Raw genomic sequence first — 24,562 nt, forward strand, 5'->3', positions numbered from 1 at the left:
CCACAGACACCAGACTAAGTAGCAAGGGACATTAAACAGCACCCCCTAGGCTGGAAAGATGGCTCAATGGTTAAGAGCACTGGCTGCCCTCTGAAAGGACCCAGGTTTGGCTCCCACAACCAACCTGGTGGCTTATATCTGTTTGAAACTTTGGTTTTAGGCAATCTGACAGCCTCTTCTGGTCTCTGTGGGCACTGCATGTACATGGTGCACAGACATATCAACAAGCGGTTAAAACACTAGAGCACGGATGGACGGATGGATGGATGGATGGATGGATGGATGGATGGATGGATGAATAGATAAACAGAAGACCAACCTTTAAAAAATAGTGTCTCCCCAACTACTGTTCTTTAAATGTAGAGCTGGCCAGCTCTATCCTTAACTGTCCACTCTAATGCTCTCTCTGCCAGATAAACTCCCCCATTTGGTCATTACCAATGTGGCTGTCTCTTGCCCTATACTCTCAATGAGACGGGTGGCTCCAGAACATAGAGCTCAACTCGTTCTATTATGCTCCATTCCTTCCATGCTCCTGAACAACCAAGTGCTAAGTGTTCAAGAAATGGTGGCTACTGTTACTCTGTGGCAGCTATAGTGGCAACACAGGAAGACATAAAGATCAAAATATATCAGGAAGCAAAGGAGATGAAGACCTAATCTGAATGACATTGGCATTCCACACGGCATCTTTAATATGATCTCAGACTCAAGCTGGTCCTTCCACTGATAATCATTCTCTCTAAATACTCCTTATAATTCTGCTCTGGTCCAGCACAGACTACTGAGGCTCAGTTCCCACACTTTTTAACATTGTCTAATCCATGCCTTCACCTAAGGATTCTAGGCTGATAATGTTCTCCAGAGGCCGATCAGCCCAGGGGAACAGTCAAGAATTTTGTAGACTGGAACTAAAGACGTAGCACATACCAAAAAGTGAACAGCTGCCTCAAACCAGTCCAATTACCAACTTGGTCGTGCAGCTCATTTGCAGAACGCTGAGCATGGCAGGCACTGTAGCAGGGCTACTGCATGTGCACTCGGGTAGCCCCCACAAGAACTACACTCCTTCATGTATGGTTATTATCCCTAATTTACAGAGAAAGGGATTAACACACATGCATGCACGTACACACACTCACTTGTCTGAGAAATACTTAAATCTTTGCATTCCCATAAATGACTCCCAATTTGTTAATTCTGCTATTGTAGACACAACAACCAAACAAAGCCTCCGCTATGTTCTCTCCACAGATAGACCATTATGTCATAAGCTTAAATAATAACGCTTTGATTTATGGCATTTACAAAATGTCTTTCATCCAAGAAGCAAAATATGATTCCTTAAGGTAGCTTCATCAATCTTACACTAGCAGTGGATGGACAGACAGCTTAATCATCCTAAGTTTGCGGAAGGAGAAAGCCAAGTTGTTTAGAAAGACCTCAGCAGTAGGACTTGAATTCAGTAATTATGACCTAGGGACACCATGTGGGTTAATAAGCTCAGTCTAAAAAATGGTCATTCACCCATGCCAAAGAACAACTTACACTTTGAAAGTAACAGGAGGGACACTGATTCCAGTGACACACCGGTATCTGGCAATGCTAATTTAGTTTAAAAGGGATGGAAAGACCAGCACTCAGAGGTAGAGCATATTCTTAACACGTGTAGGGTCTTAGTTTCAAGTCTTAGCATGAAAAAGAAAAACGTTTCATCCAGTAAACTTGTTTTATACCCTGATTATTCAGTATTTCATTTGTTCTTAAGAACTTAGGTCACCAAAACTACTTTTAAAACTGTTTAAAATTTTAAATGCACATAATTGTAACCTGGCTTGAGAAAAGACACTAAGATACCCAAAGTATAAAAGAATAAAAAGAAAGGGCCATGGGCTAGAGCAGTAGCTCAGGGGTTGAGAGCCCTGGCTGTTCTTGCAGAGGTCCTAGGTTCCATTCTCAAAAACCACAAAGAGGCTCATGCCCACCTGTAACTCCAGTCCGGGCTCCACAGACACTGCATGCACATAGTGCACAGACAGGCAAGCAGGCATAGTACCCACCCATGCACAGTTTCTGTTAAGGAAGAGTTGGGCATGGCTGCTCACATCTACAATCCTAGCGCTCAGAAGACTGAGGCAGAAAGACTGCTCTGGTTTCAAGGTGAACATGGATTGCATGATGAATTCTAGATATTTGTGGAGTACAGTGTAAGAAGCTGTCTCAGAAAGTAAAAAGAAATAAGAAGTAAAGGGATTAGAAATAAAAGCAGAGTAAGTTGAAAAAACTCAACTGAGGGAAAACTAAATGTGGATATAAATATGCACTCACTCAATCATCCTAGCAAGCATGCCGTGCCATGCCTCACGCCAGGCTCGAAGTGGGTACGCTGTAGTGATCGCTCTCACAGAGCACTGAAGCTATTGAGACTATGAAGATTGTGCTCCAGGGAGCTCACTGCTACAGACTAAAGAAGCAGAGTAGGATACAGGAGTCCACACAGGGTACTGACTAGAGCTCGGTGGGTGGGTGGTAATGACGGACGGACAGCTTTCAGAAGGTAATTTGGGCTGTGAAGATTGTCAAGGTTAGCTGGATTGGGAAAGAAGGTGAGGAAGAAGAGAATGAGGCAGCAACAGAGAGAGATACGCAGGCTCAGTAGTGAGAGGGACCACATGCTCATCAGCAAGGCTGCAGTTTACAGAGCACCTGTAGGCAAACACTACCACTCAAGACCTGTGCGTGGGGAGGGGGGAAAGAGGGGGAGAAGGGGGGTGGGAGAGGAGGTGTCTGACTTCATCCTGAGGGCATGAGCATCCAGAGGTTCCCAGATAGGAAACAACACCTCAGAACTCCATCTGAGTCTTCAGTTTGGAGATGGTTTATTCCTGAAGAGTTCATGAGGAAGAAACAGAGTCCTCAGTATGTTGATGTTGAGGGTGTGGATCTTCAAGTGACTCTAGTGGGATGTGCTTATGTCAACTGAGGTATGATTTCAAAAGGGATCTTGGAACCCAGTCTGTCTCTGTCTCTCTGTCTCTGTCTTTGTCACTCTCTGTCTCTCTCTCTCTCAATCTAGTTCACTCTGCATGAGGAGAGACAGCCACAAGGAGTCATTAGCACACCTGTCCTGGGCCATTAGACCTCCAACCCCCTAAAAGTTAAGTAAATCTTTTATCTTAACAAAATGAGCTATATCACTATTTCAGGTATTCCATTATACTGAAGAAGAACTGACTAATACAATTAGCAAGGATGTCCCAGCTAAGGTAGAGGAGACTGACAGGAGACGGTGGAGATTTGCTGGAGCGTCTGTGCAGCCACAGGGATGCTGCAAGTGGGCAGATGCAGAGCTCCTAGGAAGGTACAGGCTGCTGGAAGGATGAGGAAGGGGTGTGAGAGAGAAGATGAGAGGAAGAGCTAACTTGAAAGAGGGAGCAGTCCCTCTTTGCAAAACTCATTTTTTTACAAGTGGGTACTGAAGGGTTACAAATCCCAGCTCAGAAAGGAAGAACCTCTTAAGATGTACATGATGAAAACTAAGGCGGCCTTGGCCCAGGAAGTACATCCCTAACCTGGGTTGGTGGGAAGAACCCAGCTGTTAATTTGGCAAAGAACAGGAACCAAAGATCTAAGGAGGGCAGGATAAGGCTGTGCTTGCCCTTGTCCTGCTCCCCACAGAGTTTCTATGAACACTGGGCTGGCTCTCCAGGCCAGGAAAGAAAAGTAGGCACCAACTGACCTTCTGAGACCCACATGACCTGCTCCCATCTGCAGCCTTCCCTTCCAGCACTTGAGCTGCTCTCCTCAACGTCCCACACGCCTGCCCTACCCATAACCTATCTTCATGTTCCCGCCAATCAGCCTACTTACAAAGTGCACAAATGGTCACCTTTAGCTGAAACGTCGGTATTGTGAACTTGGTCCTCCTTGTGTATCAGGTCTAGATGGAAGCAATCATGTTCCCCAAGGAGCCAGCTCCGAGGGTTCAGTTCAAATAGAAGCATGTTCCTGACTAGTGTTTCCCTCTGCATCTGCTTCCTTCACAGCAACATTGCCATGTCATATTCCTAGGGCAGCAACTAATGAATAAGAGGTACTCAATAAGTACCTGCTGATTGGTTATCAACCTGGGGCACAGAACATGGCCAGTGTAGGGTAACATATTAAAGCACCCACAGGACTTTTTCAATTAACATTCTTCCATTACAGGAACCACTATCCCTACTATCTAGGGGCCTGCCACATCCCAAGTGAAGAGGCCAGGTTGAAACATGAGATAATCAGATGGTGAAGTTCTGTCTGATCCAAGAGGCTTGCTGTACTCCGTGAAGAAACATGATAATTTGTACACCAAACTTTGTACACCAAGCGAATCCTCACTTGCAGGGAAAGTGACACTGCTTCTATGATTTGAAATCTTTTCAATTCTGTTGAAAAGTATAATCTAAAACACCAGAGAAAACCTTGATGTCCCAGGATCTCTGGCTATTTGTGTGCATTACCATCTTTTCTGGGACCAGTGGTACCGGTGAAATGCTCTGCCTTCCAGGAGCTCTGTGAAGATGTGGTCTTCCACCTATACACCTCTCTTCTGTAGCTCACATGTCCAGGCAGTATGGAGAGAGTGTATGCAAACCAGCATGTGGCAGGTCCAAAGCCCTCTGTAGAGAAGTAAACGCCTGCCCCACAAGACCAGGAAAATGAGGTGCTGGTGACTAGCCAGCTAACTGCGCTCTACGATGGAGTCAGCTGTTAAAGGGGCCGCCCTTTCGAGCCTATATTCTCAGCAGGAAGGCTGGTGGGTGGATGCCGACACCGCAGGGAGGGAAGCAGCTTTGGGGAGCAACCTAGTGGAAGTACCTCAGGTCACCTGGGATTGTGAAAGCAGTGCGGTGGCACACACCAGTAATCCTAGCACTTGGGAGGATGATGCAGGGGATTGCTATGTTTGAGTCCTACTTGGGCTAGATAGCAAAAGTCTCGAAATTAAAAAAATACAAGCAAGAGCGATGGCTCAGTGGTTAAGAGCACTTGCTCCTCTTGCAGAGAATCTGGTTGGTCTCCAGCTCTCTGATGGAGGCCCATAGCCATCCGAGTAGCTCCAGTTCCAGGGGCTCCGACCACTTCAGGCTTCTAGGGCACTGGGTACACAGATGTTACACGCTCACACATGCACACACTCATGCATATAAAAAGTTTCAAATAAAGACAATAAAGAGGAGTGCAGGAGCATAGGGGCAGTCTGTGGCTTCCAGTGTTAAGGTGCACTCACTCCTGCACATGTCCCCACCATGAGGAGAGTGAACCACAAGGTATCCTCACCACTGCCTGGGTCAGGCAAGCTGGACTCTCAGCCTCCAAAACTGTAAGCCAGGGTCAAATCAGAAACCCACAGGCAAAGACCCAAAACTGCACAGAGGAGGACAGAGGGTGTGGAGGGAAAGCAGAAACCTAAACGGCACCTCACCAGTAAAAGGCTGTGCACACTCACCAGTAAAAGGCTGTGCACCTCACCAGTAAAAGGCTGTGCACCTCACCAGTAAAAGGCTGTGCACCTCACCAGTAAAAGGCTGTGCACCTCACCAGTAAAAGGCTGTGCGCACTCACCAGTAAAAGGCTGTGCACCTCACCAGTAAAAGACTGTGCACACTCACCAGTAAAAGGCTGTGCACCTCACCAGTAAAAGGCTGTGCACCTCACCAGTAAAAGGCTGTGCACCTCACCAGTAAAAGGCTGTGCGCACTCACCAGTAAAAGGCTGTGCACACTCACCAGTAAAAGGCTGTGCACCTCACCAGTAAAAGGCTGTGCACCTCACCAGTAAAAGGCTGTGCACACTCACCAGTAAAAGGCTGTGCACCTCACCAGTAAAAGGCTGTGCACACTCACCAGTAAAAGGCTGTGCGCACTCACCAGTAAAAGGCTGAGCGCACTCACCAGTAAAAGGCTGTGCGCACTCACCAGTAAAAGGCTGTGCGCACTCACCAGTAAAAGGCTGTGCGCACTCACCAGTAAAAGGCTGTGCGCACTCACTGAAGCCCAAAGCTAGGCCCCTCAGTGCAGGACAGAAGAAGCTCTTGCGGTTCTGTCAGCTTTCCAGCCACTTGTGACTGTGGAATGCAGAGCGACCCCACAAGGTGAAGAATGTTTACCGGCAGGCTCACTGAACACCTGAGCATTGCCACAGTTTGGCAGTTAAGTTCAGGGATAAAAGAAGACTTTGAAAGGCTTAAGATCTGTCCCAGAGTGGGGTGACACCAGCATGAGTTGACAAAAGCGATCTTCCTGATCCAGTAGTTTTAATCTCCTGGACAAGGCAAGATGCCATTAGTGAGCAGCACTGCCGGTCAAGTTAAATGTCACCACTTGACTCTTCCCCTGACTCTGTCTGGCAAAGATGCCGGCAGATAATAACACTGTCAAAAGATGGGCAAGCAGGAAAGGCTTAATAAGTATCACACAGTTTCTAACTGGATCAAGACTTGAAACAGGCTATATATACAATTTGGAGACTCAGGGAAAACTACTTAGGACAGAATTAACGATTTCACATGTCAATTTCATCCTTGTATCCTATCCTATCCTATCCTATCTATCTATCTATCTATCTATCTATCTATCTATCTATCTATCTATCTATCTATCCATCTATCTGTTTGTATGGGTGTGCGTGGCACAGGTGTGTTTGTAGGGGGTGTGTACACATATCTGTGCACATGTGGAAGCCAGAGGTTCACGTATGGGTCTCACACAGTCTTATATTTTGTGATAGGCTCTCTCAGTGAACTTGCAGCTCATGGACTCAGTGAGGTGGCTGACCAGTGAGCTCCTGGGAACTGCCTGCCTCCGCCTCCCCAGAACCAGAGTTACAAACATGTGGTGCCACATCTGGATTTATGTGGGTGCTGGGGATCCAGACTCAGGCCCCCCTGCTTCCACGGCAGGCACTTTATTAACTGAGCCTCTAATTTCATCTTTCTATATTAAGTGTTTTTTCTCTCCAGCCAGTATGTAGAAGAGCTATCTAGTTAGTCAACTTGTCTTTACAGACACCTATACCTTTTATCTTATAGAAAGACAAGTGTGTTGCACCAACCTCTTCCCAGCCCAGTCACACAGGATCACAGCAGAGCACACTTCCCTTGCTTGTCCTTACCTATTGCTTGGAAGTGAATCTGAGACCACAGGGCTGGTGTGCTGAGATGGTCCAGCCCGTGTATTCACCTATAAGTGAAGAGAGAAGTTGGGTCAGCCTTGCGTTCTGAGGACACAGTTCTAATTAACCTATAATTCAGCACACAATGTCTCATCTCACTTTGAAGGTTAATTAGTGTGTTGCTAGACAAACCCAGTGCTGCAGTACACAGGCTACAGAACTGTACAATCTGTAGATTACACAACCTGATATCCCTGGCATTACTCAGATACTTAAATAGTGCTGGGGAAAGAGAGAGCAAGGGATATAAACCTCAGTTTGCTATCTACCACATAAAAGTAGGATGCCCACGGAAGCACGGTGAGAGCTTTTGTCTGGGGGTTAGTAACAACCCTCAGGATGCCACCCCCTTCCAGCTCTACAACTGCCTCCCATTCACTAGAAAATGAGGTTCAAGTAATTAATTATAAAACACTTGAGCCTAATAAAATAGCCAGCTTTTCTTTCAGATGTGGAGCCTTGAGCAGAAATCCAGAATTTAAAACACGCAGAACAATGAGGAGACATTAACTAGACATGTTTTCCAAGCATAAATATGTCGAGAGAAGAGGAGGGCAGCCTGTGTGCAATATGCTTATGTGCTTAATTAATCACCAAAGGAAGGCCATGTTCTCACTCAAATAAATCTTTGTGGACAACGGATCCAGGATCATTCCGGAAAAACTGACCAACAAAACAACTCCAAATAACTGAAGAATATGGCATCAAGGCCCGGGATCCAAGCACATACACATCGCAAGCAAATACAGATGTGGCCCTCCTACCCCCACCACTCAAAAAATGGGGGGGTAGGGGAGAGGAAAAAGATTGCTTGTCAGAGCTTGAGAAAGTGCAGTTTTATTTGACATTTCAATAAGTGGAACACAGCATTACAAATCCATCTAACTTTACTGAAACAATTATTGAAATTCGTACCTTCAGGCCATGTATGTTCCGTTCCCCAGGAGGCTTGCAGGCTGAAACAGTAATTGACTAAATTGTAGAACACATCAGGGCCATTTACAAATTTGCTCAGAATGAATCGTTTAAAAAGAAATGAGGGTGACACCAAAATTAGCAGAGAGAAATGATTGAAAAGTGGCCCCCAAGACCCAAGGTGGGAATTATGAACTGGGTTTTTAACTTGCAGGAGTGAGCGTTTATAAATGCACAGAGCTTTCTGACACCCTTCATATGAATTCCAATTTCTGCTTAAAACATACTAAAACATTAGCTGAGCGAAAATGATGAGACTCCTCGTGGCTCAGATTTCTGCAGCCTTCCTTCTCCACAGAACCACACAAGGCAGTCAAAGGGCATGCTAAACAGCAGGTTTCTGCTTTTGTTGCTCTGAAGGCATGGGAGTCCTTGGATGCCAAAAAGACTGCTGGGAACTCCAAGATGGAAAACGCAAGTCTGAGTGTACTCAAGTCACGAAGTCATAAGCAACCGGACTTACTAAACCAGATATGTAATGTAATGAGGTTTCTCACAATCTTGATGCCCATTAATATTTAGCTCTGAAGCTAACAAAGGGCGAGAATACAGACAGGAATTTCCCAGCACCACCCTGGGTTACAAGTGAAACATTTCTAACCCAGCAGATGCTTCTTCATCATGGATTCAAACACAAGCTTCCTATCCCTGCCCTCCATGGGTTCTGTCCAAATACTAGAGTGTCCTACAGAGGCTGTTAGGGCCTGTCAACTCTGTCTAGGGAAGGATGATTTGATTTTGCTTTCTTTTTGTTTCTGACAACAGAAATCAAGCTGCTTAGGAAGACATGCATTATAATTACAAGGTATGGGTTACTTTCACTTGGAAACTTCAAGTAAATTTGAATTTATTATGATACTAGGGCTGGAGAGACAGCTCAGTGGTTACGAACACTGGCTGCTCTTCCCGAGGAGCCAGGTTCCATTCCCAGCAACCACACGGTAACTGACAACCATTTCCAACCCCAGTTCTAGGGGATCAAACACCAATTCCCACACGCTCATGCTACACACATACACAGAAAATAAAATAAATATATTTCTAATAAATTTATTATGTTAATATTTCAAAAATATATAAGCACGAATAGATGTTTTTATGTTTTAAGTGCATAAAATACTATTAATACTATAATAATATTAAGACTCCAAATCTTCTTTCCTTAAAATGCAAGTTAGCTCTGAACAAAACAGCTGCATACTTCTGATTCCCGGCCCTGGAAGGACGCAGGATTCCCTCACACTACCGTATCTGCAGTAACTGATGCAGGAAAATGGTGGCCAGCCAAGGAACTAGAAAGACTCCAGCTGTCCTCAACTGCCACTTCAAACCTGTGACTAGAAATCTCAACAGCCATGTTGCATTCAAAACCCCAGCAACCTCATAGATCCTGAAGTTAAGAAGGCAGTTACTAAAATGCTAGCAAATTTTCATACTTATTAATATTTAACACAGTTCTGAGCCACAGGGAAGGCTTGGCCATGAACTAGGAGTGGAATACAATTCAAGACCACAGTACTACTTGAAATGAGGAAGTGATCAGAGTAAAATCGTCACTGTCTCCAGATCGGCCAGTTTGTTCTGCTTAAAGATTCTTTTTAACATGGGGCCTAGGCGCAGATCCTATAGGGCTTGAGACCCTCTGACCAACCAAGAAGACCCAGGGAACCTCTTGTTATTCCATATTTTAACTGTACACTGTCCAAGTATGTGCGTCTGCTGCTGTGATAGACACCAACCAAAAACACCTTGGGGAGGAAAGGGTTTATTCTAGTTTACAGATCACAGTCCTTCACCTAGAGAAGCCATGGCAGGAACCTGGAAGCAGGAACTAAAGCAGAGGCCACAGAGGGCTGTTCACTGGCTTGATTCCAGACTCATGGGAAGCTACCTTTCCTAATACAATCCAGGATAGTATTCCCAGGGCTGGCACTGCAGATGGTGGCCTAGGTCTTCCTCCATCAGTCAGAAATCAAGACGGACTAGTCCAATGGAAATCCTCAACTGAGATTCCTTCTTCCCAGGAATCTCTAGTTTGTATCAAGTTGACAAAAATGTAACCTGAACAAACACGTACTTCATCACATGGGGGCATCTACATCTGTAGTGAGGATGTCAGGTACCAAACGACCAGAAGATCTGAGTCACGTTTTGAAATTCTCAGTGTGGCCTAGGGAGACTATATTCAATGACATATTAAGCCACATGGGTAAGTTATGCCGGGGCTGCAGATGACTTCAGCATGTCATAGCTGTCTGTGTCTTTACAGCATTTTCTTCTCCCTACCCTTAAACCAAACCAGTAGTCTGCAGCCTTCTTAAAAACGCTACAACCCTCTAATATAGTTCATTCCTCAGCCTTCCTAATGCGGCAACCCTCTAATACAGTTCTTCATGTTGTGGTGATCTCCAACCATAAAACTATTTTCATTGCTACTTCATAACTCTAATTTCGCCACTGTTATGAATCATAATGTAACTAGGACAGTCCCTGTAAGGGGGTAGTTTAGACCACCAAATGGGTTGTGAGCTACAGGCTGGGAAGCACTACACTAAACTTACCTCCAAACTCCCTTCACACACTCACTACAACTTGAAGTTATGTGCCTTTCCCAAGAACCAAACTGCAGTTTAAACCAACTTCTCGCTCAGAGCACAGTAGACGATGCTTGGTAACCAACTTCTTGCTCAGAGCACACTAGACTATGCTTGGTTGCTATGCAGTTCTCAAGTCACTTAACCCCTGGGGCCTCAACAGCCCATAGAGGGGAAGCAGTAAAACCTAACTGGACTGCTGGGAGGGGCAGAGGAGAGCTGAGGTCTCAGAATGGCTGCCACCACCAGGGTAAATAGCACAGAAACAGCCTTGCTGACAAGACTGCCTGGACAGTGAAGGGGAACTGAAAAGAGTCTGGTGGAGAGAAGCAAACAGTTTAGTGTACAGAAAAGCCCTCCAGCATGGCGACTACATTCTCTAGGATCTGTACCTGGGTTTGCCATAACAGAGTTCAGAAGCAATGCACAGAGATTTCCAGCCTGTAAAACACTATTCTTTGTAAAGGAAATAATTTATAAGTTTGCTTCAACTCTGGAGTCACAGAGAAAACAAGGTAATAATATGGCTCACTGTCGGGAGACATCTACAAAAACATGGCAGAGTCTCCCTGTTTGCCTGTTCAGCCAAGCACCACAGAACCAGGTTAATCATACTTTTCTTTTGAATGACGACTGATCTTAAGTAGCACAGTTTTGTCTCTTTACTTTGCCCTCCATTAAGCTCCTACTAATAATGAAATAACCCCCCTGGTTCTACTGCCCACGCAAATGCCCAAAGAGCTGCATTGCACTTGAACCCGGATCTCCTCCAGGCTGGCCAAGCCAGCTGCCTTCGGAGACCATCCCTGCAAATAGAGCCCACTGGTTAATTGAGCCGTTCAAACTTCTGAGTTACAGGTAATGAAAGTCTAGAATGTTTAATTGGAAAACTCATACCATGATTATCTGTACAGTATTAGTTAACGAAGGTGAGTTTAACTTTTAATTATTTCAATTAAGCTATTTCTAGAAGAGTTACTTAGAGGATTTCCTGATCTGTTCCTTTAGTTAGAAAACATGGGTTTCAAGTGGGGCAAAAATACTGGCTAAAAACTTACTTTTGTATAACTAAGTCACTCTTTCCCCACTACTCAAATTTTGAGAGGATATTTATACAGCGAACAATCACAGCTGATACAAAGCTGGCACTGCCCAACCTAAAGGAGGGGTTCACTGAGCCTCGCCCTCATCTGCTCATGTAAATCAAATGCCTTTGAAGAAGGGGGTCCTGCTATTTTTGAAATACCTCCCCAACCCAAGACAAATATCACGCTCTGCCGAAAGCTCTGTCCTTGAGTCCCCATTTCTCACAGCGTCCACACAAGCTGACAGCTCTCATCGCAACAGCAGCTTTCACCATCATCACAAGTCACCAGTTATATGCCCAGAACTAAAGCCAGCCATTTGCCTCGCTTTAGAATCATGGGGACTCCCAAAGAGTTCTTTAAGCGAATGTAAGTATGCACTTCAAAAACAACAAACAATCTAGTTAGTTTAATTTACTCTAGTAGATTAGATATTTTATCTGCTATAACTATAATACAGCCTGCAATCCCCCACGATAATGAATACTTCTTTTGTTTTTTTCAAATTACGAGCTAAACATCATGTTATGTGCATTTAAACCTCTGGAAAGCATAAGTGGTGATGGAAGAGTTTGCTGAAATAATCACTGTGGATTCGGATTTGTTCAACATTACCTCTTGGAAAGATCTGCAGCGGCTCTATTAGCTGGCCATTTACTTGCTGTTCCATTACTGTGGAATAATACTGCAAAGAGATAATGGAAAGAGATTACTCAGTAATGTATGGGCACTGGGACAGATACTTACGTGGTGCTTAATGCATAGCCCTTTGTAAATGGCTGATAAGCACATAGCAGCCTTGAGAACATGTTCTCTCTATCTGCACATCAAACTACTACAGTGAATATAGTCAGGATTTGGAAGTCTAGTATAGGGTTATCATCCATTCCACCGTTTATCTTTAAGACTAACAGTATTAACCTGGACCCCATGTTAGTATTTACTATACCTTAAAATGATGTGCATTTAAAATGATACAGGAAGCATTTTGAAGAAATTACTCAAATTGCCTCCTGTCCTTTTTCTCTGAAATTTGCAAAGCAAAATGAATACGCTCAGTATTTGGCTGGAATCCACATGTCAGTCACTCGAACACACATATGTGTGTATGAAACACAGAGATAATAGGACGGGAGTTGGAGAGGCTGCTGGAACCAGTGAGTAACATACTACTCAACCAAGGACAACAGGCCTCCGTGTAAAAGTCCCCTTACAAGTCTACTTCTGATGCACAATTTAGCTTTAGGCACACTTTAAGATGGATCAAAACTTATTGTAAAATTCTAGGCACATAAAGCATAAGGTCTTAAGTAAACAATAGCTCACTGTCCCTCATAAAATAAACCCAAAGCACAACGAAGACTGCACTGAAGTCCTGTCCCTTTTTCCTGGAACACTGCCTGGTCCACCTGTCCACTTATACATGGAGATGGCTTCTGTACCTTCTTAAACTTCATTAAGCTGAACAAATAAGAAAATAATGTTCATGAAGAAAAATACCTACAGTGAAAACCACTGACTGGGCCTAAAATTGATTTTTAGTGTTTTTCTGTGTATGGGTACTTATTCATGTGTATGCCTGCATATATGCCTGCACTAGCATGTCTGGTACCTGCAGAGACCAGAACAAGACCTGGAATTACAGACGGTTGTGAGCCATTGTGTGGGTCCTGGGAACCAAACCTCACTTCCCTGGAAGAGCAGCCAGTGCTCTTAGCCGCTGAGCCACCTCTCCCGCCCTGACTTTGTGCTTTAAGGGCCTATCAAAAGCAGAGCTCTCTCTCCCTTTCTCATCTTTGCTGTTTTTCTATTTAAACACACACATACAATTTAACTACCACATCTTCAGGAAACCCAAGAATTATTTTTACTAACATTCTGAAAAAAAACCTATCCTGGGGATGGAGAACTGGCTTTGAGGGTAAGAGCACCGACTGCTCTTCCAGATGACTCTGTTCTGTTCTCAGCGCCCTCATGGCAGCTCACAACTGTCTGTAATCCTATTTCTAGGGGACCTGACAAAAATAGCAATATACATAAAATAAAAATAAATTTTAAAAACTTCTGCCTTTCTATTGGTGTTCTATACATTAAGGTTATTTTAGAATCAATCTTTTCCCTCCAAAATATGCAAAAGTCTGAGTATTCTGCATCACTGTGAGGACCAAAGCTGAGAAAGCCAAGGCTTTCTGCTTTGCAAACAAGGAAGGTGAAGGTGACCATGGGGGTGGGGCAGGAGGGACAGCTGGCTGATGACCAAGATGCACACAGCCCTTCTGCAATGGCTTTCAAACTGTAAAGGAAGGCAATTCTCTCTTTTAAATACGCACAGCGTAAACATGTGCAAATCATTCTGGAATACACTAAGGCTACAGAGGCTGTTCCTGAAAAGCCAAGAAATACAGTGTGCTTGCCATTACTCACACGGTGACGACAGGTAAGTGAAATATCAATCATGTTGGCTGTCAACCTTTCGGGACAGCAATAACTGTTAACAAGTAGTCTGGAAAAATTGTCCGAAAATGACTTGTCCTCTGCACACAAGTATTTGAGGTTTCCGTGGAAAATTAAGATGCCAGTGGCTATTTGGAACATTGCTCGGGTATTCTTTTTAATGGGAAATTTGCCGGTTATTGATCCACAGCATGTACCCTTGCTTCTAGAAGGCTGCAAGCAACTTTCCAATCAGTGGCTGTCAAAAAAATTCCTGCCTTTTTATACGGATACAAGACAGCGCTGTGGCGGTGCCTATAGTTACTGCTTTTCTTTAATTAACTGCTATGTACAGTAGGCTTCTACTTTGCTATGGTCCTAGAAATCAGGCAAAAATATCCTTATGCTTTATCTAACAAACTAATTATAGAATTGTCTGAAACGGGTGCTTGGGGTCAAGTTTGAGAACAAATAACCTCAAGTGTGAGGGTCAGAACAGGTGCAATGCCTTTTCCCTACTATAAAACCTTGCATGCATGAAATTGACCTGTTTTCCAGCTTTATTTATTTACCTCCCAAAATAAATAAAAAAGCTTTCACTTTCACCTTAGCACGGTGCCAAGCCAACTGGAAAACTGCATATATGTTCGTAACCACTGTGAAAAGCTTAGGCAATGTATACCCAGCTCTCCGGACTATGAGTAACGGAATCCCGCTGCAGTGATACACACTGTGCTGATTAAGACTTTTCTCTCAAACAGTTAATTAGGCTTTACTTTTACTTTTTTACAGCTCTCACAAACCCAAGTGCATTTCCCCTACTGACATACTAGGCTAGAGTTGGGCACACACACAGAAATGGGTAACAACCACGCCCATGGTGTGAACCCATTGTGAGCCGCAGGGCCGCTGAGGGCCAAGAGGCTGCGAGGCCCCAGCCTGAGCTCTGCTGCTGTGTATGCAGCACTCCCTACAGGCAAGGAGAAGACCTGGGGCATGTGCAGGCCACTAGGTCACCAGGCTAGGTCTGCTGCTGCCCAGGTGAATGAGTAAGGTACTTGAGGGTTGGAGGGCTCATCCCTGGAGCCTCACACTGGCTGTCTCCTGACCCGTGGCACCAGTGAGCCAATGCTGCCTTGCCTTGCTGTGTCAAACTCTGCTAGGTTGTAAAATGAAGTCCAGCCAGAGGAGTGCTGTAAGCCTCACAGAGAAAATAGCAAAGACCTCAACTAAACCACTGGTTTTAATTAAATCTGGTCCTCTGTGTTTGCAGCATCATCTTCCTTTATTCTCTCCCATTTTGTTCTAAATAGTAATAAAATCATCATTGATGGCAGAGACAAGACTCTGGCTTGACCAAAACAAAAGGAAAAAAAAAAGTCCTAACAGAGAAAGCCTATACCTCAGACACCAAGACAGCTAACATGAGTTGAACAGAAAAGCCACAATGTGGCCATCTACCATGTGTTGGCTGTTTGTACTTCAACATATGACCTACACACAGTAGGCGTTTGTGAAGTATGTACTGACTGAAATGGACCCTGATTCTACCGGCATCACGGATTCCAAAGGAGAGGTGGAATGCTCACCCTATCGCCCAGATTACTGGGGACTCCCAGGCTAAACTGCAGCAAGAGCACAAGTGAAGGACTTCATCCGCTCAAATCCACAGCGTGCATCATCTCCCAACACTCGGCAGCACTCTTCCGGCACTTCCTACCTTGGTGCATTCCATCATGGCAAACGCAGATTACATACATAGTTCAAAATAGGTTCCCCAAACGAAACCCACTGGCAGCATTAGAAAGTGTTGGCTTCAGCTGTCCCTCCTTCCCATAATCCATTACAGGCAGTAATTGCAGCAATAATCAATATGCTAACCGGGTAAGAGATTAATCAGTCTTACGATAGCTAATGTAATCTCTAGCACCAGGCTTGGATGGGTTTCAGAGTCTCTCTGAGATGTTCTTCAAAACCCTTTAACAGTTTTAATAAGAATGCGGCAGAGTTTAGTGTGGTTATCCAAAACTATAATTAATCTCCAAAGGAAGGCCAGCTGCAGCAAAGAGTAACAAGTACTAGTGTTGGCTTTGTTTGCAAGTTTGTCAAGCAGTGTTCCTATTATGAACCCAGCTCTAATTACAACAGCATAATTCAATCAAGAATTCGATTTTGGTGGAAATCTATGATATTTAAAAAAAACAAAACCCAACAACCTGAGTTCAAAACAGCACAGTTTAGTATTACAAGGCTTAGATTCTCTATCAAAAAGGGGGGCAGCCCTCCCCCACAAAGGCCTATACATGTTAGACTCAACACTGAATACCTCATGTACTTTCCTAATTTTCCATATGTTTAGTGTACTCATCTGTTTAAATCTGAGACAAATAGCTTACCAATAAACTAATAAACATAGGTTATTAGTGAACAACAACAACAAAAGGTTTTATTCTAGCACAATGCTCACAATATGAAACACGTGCTTACTACCTAAGAAATAAACAGTAGGTGGGTCACACATACCCTAAATATTTGACTAAACAGACAGGATCACTGAGCAGACTGCTAGAAAGAGCCCTGGCTTCTGAACTCAGCCATCTTAGCCCTGCACTCACGGCCTTTGGGGGGCCTCTGCTCAGACAGCACCCTACCAGCACCACCACCCCTCAGCTACTCTCATTCTCGGTCCTGCCAATGTGCCCCTTGATGGAGGTGAGGCCCCTGTGGCTCTTGACCAATCCTCCCTTCTCACTGTACCCTCCCTCCCACCCCCACTTCACGGGTCTCCATCAGCAGAGCAGTCATGAAGACTAAGCAGAGCCTGTCGAGTTACAAACCTTATGTCAGCCTAGATGTCTCTCCTGAGATTTGGAGAACATCCAGTTGGTTGATCAGAGCCCCCTCCCATGCTACAATTCAAACCTTAATTCCCTGCCTCTCTACCTCCCTCAGATTCCAATCTGGTTTTCTGCCACCTGGGTTTGCCAAGTCATGAAGTGCAGGGGCTCTAGGAGATGGCTTCAACTGATCCTGGCCACCCCCTTCCTAGACCACTCATGTGGATTTGGGAGGGATTTGAACTCCCAAATCTCCTGACCCCTTACAGCCCTGCAGCCACCACTGTCTTTGGTCTGAAACAGCTCATACCATGACTATGTGTTAGAATTCTTCTCCCACACACCCTCCTTCTTCTGTTATCCCTATAAGTTGAATCACAGGCAGCTTCTCCTGAATTCCCCATGCTGTCTTCTGTCTCTAAACCTTTAAATACACTGCCCCTCTGCCCAGAACACTCCTCCCAGTCCCATGGGCCCTGTCCACTCCACCAGGACACCGACTTCTTCAGGAAGCCTCCACTGTCCTCAAAGATGGGTCTGGTGCTCTCTGTGCTCACAGGCACCCTGTGCCTCAGCATTCATCCTTGTCATTCTCCTGGGACAGGCTGGCTTTACTGTCCTAATCTGGGCTTCTCTCTGCTGCTGCCCCCGCAGGACCATGAAAGGTAAATGTGTGGAGAGAAGGGCAGGGCTTGGATTGCACATTCACCGTGCCCACCTCCATCAGCTGCTTGACCAGTGTGGTATCACCCAGAATATCCTGGCTCTTGGAAACTACCTGAGTGCGTGAGTGAGTGAGTCACAGAACAAGAGAACTTTGTGACCTAAGGAAAGGCACACAGGTTTGTAAAAATGGGGACATTACTGGCCTCACTCACCTTAAAGTCACTAGGAAGATCAAAACTAAGGGGAAAAAATGGTACATGGGAAACCTTCTATAAAGAACTTAGGGGGAAAAGAGACAGTGCTATGAACCTCTTGCTTGAACCCAGAAAACAATGTTCCTGATGGCAGGTGACACAGGAAGCTCTGAACAAGACTGCTCAACCACTTGGCCACTACAGAGCCAGGTTAGCTCTGCCTCCTGGAGGTGCCAGCATCCCTCGCTCAGCACTACAGCATTAAAATAATACACAAAGTAAGAGCTGCTCACAGGGCTGTGTGGTGTTTTCTTCCAGGAGCTCATCGAGGGCAGGGGCCATGCCTCAGTACTTCATTCTCTCACGGCAGGTTTAGTCACTGGGGATCTCTGTGGGCTGTAGGGGATTCTTGGAGCTCCTAACATGATATGTGCTATGTACATAGCCTGCTGTGAACCTCTGGTAAAAGAATGTCAGGTCACCTGTTTCCCTAACAACTCACAGCTCCTGTCTCAAGGAGACTCTTCCTTAACTTACTCTATGACAAGGGCCATGTGGTCATGGACTGAGAAGATGAGGAAAAAAGAAAACCACAGGCTTTCAGTGAAAAGATCAACAGAGACCAACTCTGAAGTCTGCTTCCAGACTAATGCCACTACACACGTACCTATTCATGTTTTGGAAATGACCACAATAGCAAGTTGACCAGGTTTAGTAATACCATTTGTTTTGGCTAGCAAAATTATAAAGGACTTTAGGAAGCTCCCGATGGTCGTAATAGAAAGCCAACAGCAGGTGAGATTCAACTTAGCTAACACAGTGTGCCCTTCGTCCAATATGTTCAGGTGTTCTCAGCTGAAGCTGGGGCAGTGTCCACACTAACCTTCCACTTGCCATCTAGAAGTTCTGCTTTCCTCTCTGAAGAGGTCTAAACTGCCACGCAGGCCATCCACTGCAACAGGACAAGACTACCTGGCCATGGAGACAAGGCCAATTGGGACATTCCATTATAAATACGCTACTCATTCTCCACAGAGAGCAAGTATGAATAAGCCATACCAACACCGAAATCCTGGGGACTCGAAGATATGGCAGAGTTCCAGTGTTTCCTGGTGCGTTGGAGGTGGGGCCTACCTGTATTTTCCCTTTCTTCCAAAGCTGCACACAAATCCCCTTTGGATGCCATGCATGCCCCGAGATACTTTACGAGGTAGGCATAAAAAGAGGTTACGACATTTTTATTTCTATCTCAAGACCCCCAAATGTCCTTGGTAACACAGAAAGGAAAAGATGATCTAGCTCTAAAAATAAGTTTTATTCTTATTTTCTCATCTGTGTGTGTGTGTGTGTGTGTGTGTGTGTGTGTGTGTGTGTGTGTGTGTATGTACCTTGAATAGGATGAGAAAACCAGACTACTTTTGGTTTACTTGTTAAATGTAATATGCCTAAATGGACAGCATATTATGTGGTAAACTTGGCCAAGAATTTTCAACTTTCAGAAGACCATAATCTGCATAAACGATGTAGAAAAAAAAACCCTTACATTTTATAATCAAGAAGAAAAAGTAGTACTTACAAAATTTTCTCAGTAAAACTTACTAGCTACCAGAATAAAAACCACACTTGAAACAGATTGGGGGCCAATGGAGTCTGTCCAGGCCTCCTTGGTCCAGATCTGTGCCCCTAACACATTTCTGAAGCAGAAGCAGATGTCAAAGGCTTATGTGTTTACCTGTGAAAGAAAGGCACACACAAGACTTCTGAGGTGCCCTCCAGCTCTACTCAGGTTAACACGATTTTAGAGGCAATCTCCAAGATATGCAGACCAGGGTAAAGATAATTATAGCCCAATTTACAGGGTGCTCCAAAGGTCAAAGAGTGCTCTCCCTGATGGTACCCACTGCCTAACAAGGTACACAATGGTCAAGTACACCAAAGGGAATACTTACACTCCATGGAAACACAAGGTCTCTGCTATAATGAGAGGCATTACAGTAAAACGCATCCTGCATCTTCTGGCAATGTGGGAAATAAGAAAGAGAGGATGGGCAAAATGAAGAGACTTATTCTTGTTAGTACTCTGCTCCACTCACAAGCCTAGGAGTAGTAAGAGAATCTGATGCGAAGTCCTTTGCTAGACAGGGGACCGAGCAGAAATAAATATGAATCAGTCACAGTTGCACAGGGGGCTGCTACTGAAAGGCTATCCAAGGAAGAGTTAGCATTGCAAGCCCTTCACTAAAGGCCCTCCATGGCACTGCCAAGCTGCAATACAACAGACCACAGAAAAACAACACCCACCTATTTTAATCTTTCTAAAAAATAATGTGGGAAAATAAGAAAAAACAACAAAATTTAAACTACAATAAGGGAATATTTACCAGGGGCCTTTAAATAATTCGCAATGATCAGGTATTTAGTTTTTAGAATATGTAGGTTGTACGCTTTTCTAATAAAGCATTTCAAATTCTAATTAAAAAAATACTTTATAGAGGAATTAAAAAGATACAGTAGTGTCAGAGGAGAAGCCATGATCCCAGAAGTAGAATATTCTAGCAGTATAACTTACAAGAAACTACGCTATAAAAACAGATTGTTGATTAACACAAACTCATAACAGAATGCAGAGAGCTATCGCCACGCTGCTGTAATAACACTTGGCTGCTGAAGTCTCTCAATACATTAAATATCTCCTTGGAGACCAAATTACTTTACATTTTCTTAAAAGACAATTTATTATAGCTTTGTTTTCTTCTCATTATCTCTTAAAAAATATATTGAATGGGGAAAGAATACAACTTCTAAATAACTTAGCCGAAACGGTCCTGATGTTCGATGGCAGCCTTCAGTTTGTCGCTGGTTAGTTAGCAGCACACAGCCTGCTGCCAGGACATGCCCTCACTGCCTCACGATAGGCCCCGCCTCACATGTATCAAAAACCACCGTCTGCCATTATTACAGCACTCAGAAAATTAACAGCCTCGGGCTGCTGGCAATTTAAATAATTGATAAGTTTTCAATTAAAAAGCCAACATTTTCAGGTCTAATATGAAAATCTATTTAAATTACTGGTAAAAACTTAGATTTGTGTTGGCCCAAAGCCAGAAAATCCTTGCATCCTATCTGGGAGGAGGGGGATGATTCAGCAAGCTTTGACACCGAGGTTGCATTTCTGACTCTCTTCATTTTGAAATCATTAGAAGAAAATGATTAGAGGACAGAGGTGAGTCACCGCCACTGCTTCTTCAGGACTTTACAGTGACTGCAACTTTCCTCAATCCCCATGAAAGCCTGAGCTGTGTCTTGTTCTTACCACAGGGCTCTCCCATGCCTCCATTCTATGCCAAATCCTTTCAGAGCCAAGTCGAATTTATTTTTTAATCATTGATTTATTTTTGAGAACAGGCCTCACTATGTAGACGAGGCTGTCTCAAACTCACAGACATGTGCCCACCAGTGCTAGGATTAAAGGCATGAGCCACCACACCCAGCAAATAATCTGAATTTAATAAATACTGAGAAAATTATCCATTTCTTTTAGCTTTTCCAATTTTGTGAAGTAAAGGTTTTAAAGCATGACCTCCTGGCTCTCTGCATCTCCTGGGTGCCTGTCAGTCCTCCTTTTTGTTTCTGACTTTGTTAATTTGGATATTCTCTCTCCCTCTTTTAGTTTGGATAAGAGTTTGTCTATCTTGTTGATTTTCTCAAAGAATCAACTCTTTGTTTCACTGATTCTTTGTATTGTTCTCTTTGTTTCTATTTTATTGATTTCAGCCCCAAGTTTGGTTATTTCCTGCTGTCTCCTCTTGGGTGTGTGTTTTAGTGAGGGTTTTACTGCTATGAAGAGATACCATGACCAAGGCAAGTCTTATAAAGGAAAACATTTAATTGGGGCTGGCTCACAGGTTCAGAGATTCAGTCCAGTATCATCAAGGTAGGAGCATGACAGCATCAGGCAGGCACGGTGCAGGAGGAGCTAAGAGTTCTACATCTTCACCTGAAGGCTGCTAGGAAAATTCTGACTCTTCGGTGTTGGGGGGAGCTTTGAAGCCCACCTCCACAGTGACACACTTCCTCCAAAAAGGCCACACAAACTCCAACAAAACCACACCTCCAAATAGTGCCACTCCCTGGGCCAGGCACATCCAAACCACCACAGTATGCTTACTTCTAGAGCTTTCAGTGTGTTTTCTAGTATGAAACTGTACCAAATTTTTTATGTAAGCACTTAGTGCTAAAAATCTCTATCAAGCCTCTCCTCTTGGAGCTCAGAGAAACCCAGAGGACGGTAGAGAAGAAGAATTGTTAGGAGCCAGAGGTGTCAAGAACACCAGGTGAACACAGCCCACAGAATCAATGAAGCAGGGCTCCCAGGGCCTCACTGAGACTGAGGTGGCAATCACAAGCCTGCATGGGTCTGACCTAGGTCCTCTGCACAGATGTTATAGTTGTTAGCTTGGCGTTTTCTGTGGTACTCCTAACAGTGGGAGCGGGGGCTGTCTCTGACTTTTTCATCTGCTCTTGAGACCCCTTTCCTCCTATTGGGTTGCCTCACCAACCTTGATGCGAGGGTTTGTACATAGTCTTACTGAATCTTGGTATGCTGTGTTTAGCTGATATCCCTAGGAGGCCTGCTCTTTCCTTGAGGGGAAATGGAGGAGGAATGGATCTGGGAGGGAAAGGAGGAACTAGAGAATTGGAGGGAGGGGAAGGAGGGGAAATTGCAATTGGTTTGTATTTTTAAAAAGAAAAGAAAAATTTTTAAAAATGTTTAAAAATATCAATAAATAAATAGCAATGCGGAATCCCAGTATCAGGCTGGTGTTCCCGAGGACTAGTGAGGAAGGCTACTGTGGAGCTCAGTCTACAGAGTTCTCTATGGCAAAGCTGCCCCAGAGGGATGTCCAACCGTCAGAACAGAGACAGACTAAAAGGATAGCCAACTACTCTATTGTGTTATTTTCAGACCAAGAAGTGCCTCTCAAAAAAAAATATCAAGGACTACGTTTAAGGATATGTCTTACGAGGTTATGTTGTATGACAACAAGGTCATGACTAATATGTTTCTACAACAAAAAATGATTAAGTACTGCAACTGAAAAATAAGCACAAAGCTGGGGGCAGTGGTGGCTCACAACTTTAATCCCAGGACTTAAGAGGCAGAGGCAGGCAGATCTTGAGTTCAAGGCCAGCCTGGTCTACAGAGCAAGTTCCAGGACAGCCAAAGCTACACAGAGAAACCCTGTCTCAAAACAAAACAAAACAAACAAGAATAATTTATAAAGAATGTATGGTGTAGACAGCACAACTAAGATACTGTATAAACTAATCATTTCAATTCTATAATGTCCTGGCCATAGTTCCCGGTAGGATATTCCAGGTGGCAGACCAGGAAAACACTAGTGAAAGAATAAATGGCTGTGGAGTTTAGAAAGGCCAAACTTAAAAATCTGTATTTTCTTTCTTTTTAAAATTTACTTTCAGTTATGTGAAAGTCTGTATGCGGGTTTGTGCATGCGTATGTGGGTACCCACAGACCAGAAATCTCTTGGGACTGTAGTTACAGGCAGTTGTGAGCAACCCAAAGTAGGTGCTGAGAACTAAATTCGGGTCCTTGGCAAGAGCAGTAGCTTCTCTTCCCTACTGAGCCATCTATCTCCACAGCTCCAGGTTCTGAACTTCCAATGTAGCTTTAAGACCCTGGGCATGTCTTTCAACCAGTCACCAAACAGAGATGAAGAGATGGAGGGTAGCTCGGCGATGGGGCCGTGCTTAGGAAACATGAGTGTCTGGGTTCAATCTCTAGCCCCTAAAATGCAGAGCTAGTATCTATCACAGATGATTATTTCCACATTTTAAGGGCTCAGAAGCTGGCCAGTGGGGAAAGTGCTGCCATGAAAGGGTGAGGCTTCCCCAGAATCCATGTAAGGCTAGGTGTGGTGGCGTGTGTCCATGATCCCAGAGCCCCGACAGCATGATGGAGGACAGAGACAGCAGACTGCACAGAAGCCCAAAGGCCAGTTACTCTGGCATATGCAGTGGCTAACATCAAAGAGACCTTGACTCAAACAGGCAGACAGTGAAGACTGACGACCAAGATCTTTGACCTCCATGTGTACTCACACCTGCTTGTACACACACACACACACACACACACACACACACACACACCATCCCTACACACAGACATGGACAAGGTTAGCAGTGTCACGAGGGTCACACTCAGTTCTCTTTCTCCAGGTACAGTTTATAAGGTCTTCTGAGAATCTATACTGTTTCTATGTGGGTCTGCTGAATGTCTAGGAAATAGGCTGTTGTCAAAGACCTACGTTAGAAAACCAGAACTCGTCTGTGTGCATGCGTTTTCTAAAAACAAAGGAGTCACGCTCTCGGGAGAGTTAGCCAATCTATCAAAAGCAGCAACGCCTTGGCAAAGACAATCCTGCTCAGTCTTCCACGTACTGATGATCTCAGCTCTAAATTCTCAGTACACAAAGACTCCCACATAAGTTAATGGGAAGTCAATGGGAAATTGACTTTTCCTACTCTGGGCTGGTAGGAAT

At 44.3% G+C, this 24,562-nt stretch overlaps 1 protein-coding gene across 12 annotated transcripts in view; it reads right to left on the reverse strand.

Annotated features, from left to right (window-relative positions):
• Map2k5 (mitogen activated protein kinase kinase 5) overlaps positions 1-24,562 on the reverse strand; it is a 226,783-nt gene that overhangs the window by 181,563 nt on the left and 20,658 nt on the right. For all 12 annotated transcript variants that reach the window (XM_087560729.1, XM_087560730.1, XM_087560728.1 and 9 more), the window contains 3 exons: positions 12,485-12,554; positions 8,131-8,171; positions 7,156-7,223 (listed from right to left, as the gene is read on the reverse strand). In XM_087560729.1, the coding sequence (XP_087416855.1) occupies positions 7,156-7,223; positions 8,131-8,171; positions 12,485-12,539 (164 nt within the window). In that variant the 5' untranslated portion in view covers positions 12,540-12,554. The remainder of the gene's footprint in view (positions 1-7,155; positions 7,224-8,130; positions 8,172-12,484; positions 12,555-24,562) is intronic.

This window comes from Rattus norvegicus, chromosome 8 (genome assembly GCF_021556685.1).
Source record: "Rattus norvegicus strain SHRSP/BbbUtx chromosome 8, alternate assembly SHRSP_T2T, whole genome shotgun sequence".
NCBI classification, from domain to species: Eukaryota; Metazoa; Chordata; class Mammalia; order Rodentia; family Muridae; genus Rattus; species Rattus norvegicus.